The 6,555-nt window shown below is 37.1% G+C and overlaps 1 protein-coding gene across 1 annotated transcript in view; it reads left to right on the top strand.

Moving 5' to 3' along the window:
• CHMP2B (charged multivesicular body protein 2B) overlaps positions 1–6,555 on the top strand; it is a 30,977-nt gene that overhangs the window by 12,450 nt on the left and 11,972 nt on the right. The window contains exon 2 of the mRNA XM_015566908.1: positions 350–441. Within this exon, the coding sequence (XP_015422394.1) occupies positions 350–441 (92 nt within the window). The remainder of the gene's footprint in view (positions 1–349; positions 442–6,555) is intronic.

Genomic DNA, 6,555 nt, shown 5'->3' with positions numbered 1-6,555 from the left:
GAAAGATGAAAAGGATGTGTGTGTATGTGTGACATATACATGTGCCGTATAAAACATTGTATACTAATAAGTTCTCTACAGGAATATTTTACCGTGATTTATGTATACTTTTGGCTAAACCTCATACTAGAGCACAGTGCACTCATTTTTATAATTCTGTATATAATCAATATAATTCAAGCTTGAATATTTGATGTTTTTAGTGTACTGAATTGAAAGAAAAAATTTAATATCAAATAAATCAATGTGTATTTTTCACTGAGATCTCTGAGCCCAGTTTTTAAAATGGTATTAAAGAAAATTTTACAACCCATACATTTAGTTTTTCTTTTGTGTGTGGTTCTCTCAGATGTAATAAAGGAACAGAATCGAGAGTTACGAGGTACACAGAGAGCTATAAGCAGAGATCGAGCAGCTTTAGAGAGACAAGAAAAACAGCTGGTAAGTAGAACATTAAATTTCAGTTTAACTTTTCAAACAAATTTGGAAATTTTATTGGAATAATTAGCTAACTAGGAAAAAGACAGATGGTAGGTGCTAAGAGATTTGCTTTACTAAAAATGGCATTGAACACCTTTCTGCTCTTTCTGCTTGCCTTTGTTTATTGTGTCATTCTGCTGACTTATCAGGATTCTGTTTATTCTGTTATTATAAAATCAAAGTATTCTTCAGTTTGTAAAAGTTATGAATGCCTAGGTAGAAAATATTGCTCATAACAGAGCCAAATTCTTTTCAGCTAATAACAAAGATAATGTAGTCTTCAAAAACAAGAGAGGGTTACAAGACACTCATAGGTGTCTTACTTGATATTTGAACTTATTTGATATTTTAAGTATCATTGTGTCTGTGATAATGAGTGTATTTTTAAAAATAGATCGACTATCTTTAACTATTTTGTTATTTTTTAAATATATGTTGCTTAAAATATTTTAATAAACAGCATGAAGTATAATTGACATGCAATAGACTGTAGATATTCAAAGAATACAGTTTGATACATTTTGACATACCTATTAACTACAATCTAGGTAATGGCCATATCCTTCATCCCTAAATTTCCTTATTCCCTTTGTAATCCTTCCTACCCATCCCTCCCTGTCTTCCTCCTCCTCAGTCAGGCAAACACTGATCTGTCACTGCAGATTAGTTTACATTTTCTAGAACTTTATATAAATGGAATCATAGAATATGAATTCTTTATTTCTATGGCTTCTTTCACTCATAACTTTTGAGATTGATCAATTTTGTTGCATATATCTGGATTAATTCCTTTTTATTGATGAATGTTATTCTATTGTGTGGATGTTTCACAATTTGTTTATCTGTTCACAGGCCAATGGACATTTGGGTTATTTCTAGATTTTGGCTATTTTGAATAAAGTTGCTATAAACATCCAATTGAAATCTTTTTGTGAACATATGTTTTCATTTCTCTTGGGTATATTCCTGGAAGTGGGATTTCTGGGTCATAGATTAAATGTATATTTAACTGTATAAGAATGCTCAACAGTTCTACGAAATGGCTGTGATGTTTTCTGTTCCCACCAGCTATATATGCAAGTAAAGCTGTTTCACATCCTGGCCAAGAGTTGAAGTTAACAGTCTTTTCCCCTGTAGCCATTCTAGTGGTGTGTAACAGATTGTCATTTTAAATTGGATTTCCTAATCGCTAATGATGTTCAGCATCTTGTCATGTGCCTGTTTGCCTTTTACATATCATCTTTGCCAAAGCGTCTACTGAAATATTTTACACATTTTTTTTAAAGTTGTTTTCTAATTATTTAGTTGTAAAAATTGTTTATATATTTTGGACACAAGTACTTTATTAAATATATCTTTGCAAATATTCTCCCCAGTTCTTGGCCTGGTCTTACATTTTCTTAATAGTATTTTTTGAAAAGCAGATGTTTTTATTTTTATCAAGTATAATTTATTGTTTTTCTGTTATTAGTACTATTAGTGTCCTAAGAAATCTTTGCCTAACCCAAAGTCACTAATATTTTCTCTTATATTTTCCCCTGGAAGTATTAAAGTTTTAGTTCTTACATTTAGAACTGTGAACTGCATTGAATTAAATCACTATGTTGTGAGGTAGGGTAGAGATTCACTCTTGCATATGGAAATTAAGTTATTCCAACATCATTTGTTGATAACGTCTTTCCCTGTTCAAATACCTTATCATCTTTGTAGAAAATCAATTGTCCTAATACATGTGGGCCTAATTCTGGACTCTATGCTATTCCATTAATCTGTGACTATTCTTAAGCCAATATTACACTTTTTATTAGTGTATCTTTATAGTAAGTTTTAAAGTTATATATAGTGTTAACTCTTCAACTTTGTACTTCTGTCTTCAAAATTGTTTTGGCTATTTTAGGTGCTTTGCATTTCCAAATGAACTTTCAAATAAAATTATAAATTTCTACATAAAAGTTCTGTTTTGATCGGGATTACATTGAATAGGTAAACTAATTTGGGAAGACTTGACATCTTAATACTATTGAGTCTTACAATCCATGAACATGTTGTATCTCTTCATTTATTTAGATCTTTCAATTTTCTCAACAGTGTTTGTACTTGTAATTAGGCTCTACACTTCTCTTATCAGGTTTATCCCTAACTATTTCATATTTTTGACGCTAGATATTTTAAAAACAAATTAAATGTCTGTTTTTTTGTTGCTGTTACGTAGAAAGAAATACATTAATATTTTCAATATTGATCTGTAATCCTGTAATCTTCCTAAACTCCCTTATTGTAGTAACCTTTATGTATAACCTATTAGATTTCTACACAATCATGTCATCTATGGATAAATTAAACTTTTTATCTTCCTTTCCAATCTTGATGCCTTTTTTTTTTTAAGATATACCTTATTACACTGGCTAAAACTCTTAATGTTAAATAGAAGTGATTATAGCAGTCATCATATTTACTGATCTTAGGAGGAAATATTCAGTCTTTCACCATAAAGTATATTACAACTAGAATTTTTGTAGACTTCCTTTCTCAGGTGAAGTTCCTTTTTATCTATTTTGCTGAAACTTTTTATCAGGAATAAATTTTGTCAATGTTTCTTATTTTTATTTTTTGCATCTATTGAGATGATTATCACATAGTTTCTCTTTAGTGTATTAATTTAGTGAATTACTTTGATTTTCCAAAGTTGAATCAAGCTTTTGCTCCTGGGATAAATGCCATTGGTAATGAGGGGGGTGTGTGTGTGTGTAAATATATATATATATATATATATCATATATATTTACACACACACACACATACATATACATGTATATATATGTATATGTTTATGTATGTATATATATATTAACTTTGTTTCAGTTTGCTGAACCTTTATTAAGAATACTTGCATTTGTGTTCCTGAAATGCATTCATTTGCAGTTGTCTTTTCATGTAGTTTTTTCCTAATCTTTATTGCTGAAAATATTACATATATCTCCTTTTTTGCCCCATTGACTTGCTTTAGCCTGCCCCATCCCCAACCCCTGGCCTTCTCTACCCTATTATCTGTGTCCATGGGTTATGCATATCTATATGTATAAAAGGCTAAGTGTCCATCCGACTGGTAGCTATGATGTGCACTGACCACCAGGAGGCAGATGCTCAACGCAGGAGCTGCCATGACACACTGCCCATCTAATCAAATAAAAGAGAAACATGCAAATTGACTGCACCTCTGCTACACACCAAGCCACACCCACCAGCCAATCAGAGTGACTATATGCAAATTAACCCAACCAAGATGGCGGCCAGCAGCTGCAGAGCTGGAGCAAGTAGGAGGCTTGGTTGCCCCGGTGATGGAGGAAGCCAAGCTCCCCCACCTGCCCTGGCTGGCTGTGGCCTACACTCAAGGGAACAAAGTTTCAATTATAGAAGATAAATAAATCCCAGATACCTGCTTCCAGCCAGCCTCCACTGGGAGCTTGGGTGGCTTCGCGCTGTGGCCAGCCTGCAAAAGTCCATCAGCCCCTCACCCAGGCTGGCCAGGCACCCCAGCGGAAGCCCCACCCTGATCCGGGACACCCTTCAGGGAAAACCAGCTGGCCCCCACCCATGCACCAGGCCTCTATCCTATATAATAAAAGGATAATATGCAAATTGACCCTAACAGCAGAACCACTGGGAATGACTGGTCACTATGACACACACTGACTACCAGGGGGCAGACGCTCAATGTAGGAGCTGCCCCCTCGTGGTCAGTGTGCTCTCACGGGGGGAGCTCTGCTCAGTCACAAGCCAGGTTGACGGCTGCCAGTACAGCAGTGGTGGTGGGAGCCTCTCCCACCTCCTCAGCAACGCTAAGGATGTCTGACTGTAGCTTAGGCCTGCTCCCCGCTGGCAAGTGGACATCCCCCGAGGGCTCCCAGGCTGCCAGGGGGATGTCTGACTGGCAGCTTAGGCCCAATTCCCCAGGGAGTGGGCCTAAGCCAGCAGGTGGTCATCCCCCGAGGGGTCCCAGACTGTGAGAGGCACAGGCCGGGCAGAAGGACCTCCCCCCTCGAGTGCACAAATTTTTGTGCACCGAGCCTCTAGTTTAAAAATAAACAGCACCACAGACCTAGCACCAACAAACCAATACTCAGCTTCCCCCAAGTGGGATACCCCTGGAAAAAAGTTTAGCTACATCTGAAAGCAGGTCTAATTAAGCAAGTTTATTTTATATATATAAAGGGCTAAGTTGACTCATGCATGCATGATGCATATAAAGCTCTCACTGGCGCCAATCGCACACGTGTGTTTCGATCTCTCATTGTCAATCCTGAATTTGGTTGACATTTCTATTATAGAGAAAGGGCGAATATCGATATTAAAATATTTCTTCTAATTAATTTCCTTTCAATGTGCACAAATCCATGCACTGGGACACTTGTATGCATATATGTTTTTGGTTGATCTCTTCCCACCCACCCACCCAGCCCAGCCTTCCCTCTGAGAAGTATCTTTATTTAGTTTTGACATCAGAGTAATGCTGATGGTAAAGCATGAGTTGGCAAATATCCTCTTACTTTCTCTTTTACTAAAGAGTTTGTTAGGATTTATCATCAAACCCATTGGGAGTGACGTTTTCTTATGGATACGTTTTAAACTAAAAGTTCATTTAAAAACTATAGATCAGGTTCTCTGTCTTTTTGACTGAGCTTTGGTTTGTGTCTATAATTTGTCCATTTCTACCAACTTTTAAAATGTGATCATGTACTATTGTTTATAATATTCTTGTATTGTCCTTTAACATCGTTAGGATATGAAGTGATGCCCCTGTTTACATTCCCAATACTTATAACTCGTGTAACTCGTGTGTTCTCTTTCTTTTTTTTTTTAATCCTCACTCAAGGATATTTTTCCATTGATTTTTAGAGAGAGTGAAAGAGAGAGGGAAAGACAGAAAGAAACATCGATGTGAGAGAAACCTATCGATTGGTTGCCTCCAGTGTGCGCCCTGATCAGGGCCCAGGCCAAGGAGAAGCCTGCTTCTGAGGTACATGCCCTTGACTAGAATCAAACCTGGGACCCTTCTGTTCATAGGACGACACTCTATGCATTGAGCCAAACTGGCTAGGGCTGTTCTCTCTCCTGTTGTTTCCCTCATCTGTCTGGCTAATAGTATATCAACTTGATTATTTTTTTGCAAAAACACACACACCAAAAAAATACCTGCTTTTGATTTCATTAACTTTCTGCAATTTTTTTAATTATCCAGTTTATAAATTTCTTTGTTTATATTATTTCCTTTCTTTTGTTTACTTTGTTATATATTCTTTTTTGTATGTTAATGCTTTAGACATTTTTAACATAATATTTTTGCCTTTACTATTTTGTTTAATTAATTTTTATACCTATTTTTACTTCAATTACAGTTGACATTCAATATTATATTAGTTTCACATGCACAGCATAGTGGTTAGACATTTATATAACTTATGCAGTGATAATTCCAGTACCCCTCTGGCACCATACACAGTTATTACAATATTATCCTTATCTAATAAAAGAGAAACATGGTAATTGACGTACGACCGCTACCCTTCCCATTGGCTAATCAGTGAGATATGCAAATTAACTGATAGCCAAGATGACGGGCAGCAGCCAGGCAGCTTAAAGCGACATGAATGAGGCTTGCTTGCTTCAGTGATGGAGGACTCCAACGTTCCTTGCCTGCTGCTACAGGCCTCTGAGCCTGCAGTTTGAAACATAGTAACAAATATAGAAGCTAAAAAAAACTCCAGAAACCTGCTTTCAGCAAGCCGGGATCTCAGAGCTGGAGTTGATACAGAGTTTCGATTATAGAACACAAACAAGTCTGGGCCTGAGGGTTTCCGCTTTCCCAGCAGCAGAGGCCGCAGAGCTGGAGCCAGAGCTAAAGCTGGCCCAGAATAAAAAAGAAAAAAAAGGAGCGGTTGGGAGCTTCTGTCCCCGACAAGCCTGAAAACGGCCCTCAGCCCCTCACCCAGACTGGCCAGGCACCCCAGTGGGGATCCTCACCCTGAAGGGGGTGTGACCAGCTGCAAACAGCCATCATCCCCTCATCCAGGCTGG

The sequence above is a fragment of the Myotis davidii genome, unplaced genomic scaffold, assembly GCF_000327345.1.
Source record: "Myotis davidii unplaced genomic scaffold, ASM32734v1 scaffold42, whole genome shotgun sequence".
NCBI classification, from domain to species: Eukaryota; Metazoa; Chordata; class Mammalia; order Chiroptera; family Vespertilionidae; genus Myotis; species Myotis davidii.
The sequence above is the reverse complement of the archived record's forward strand: the minus strand, read 5'-3'. Positions and strand labels throughout refer to the sequence as shown.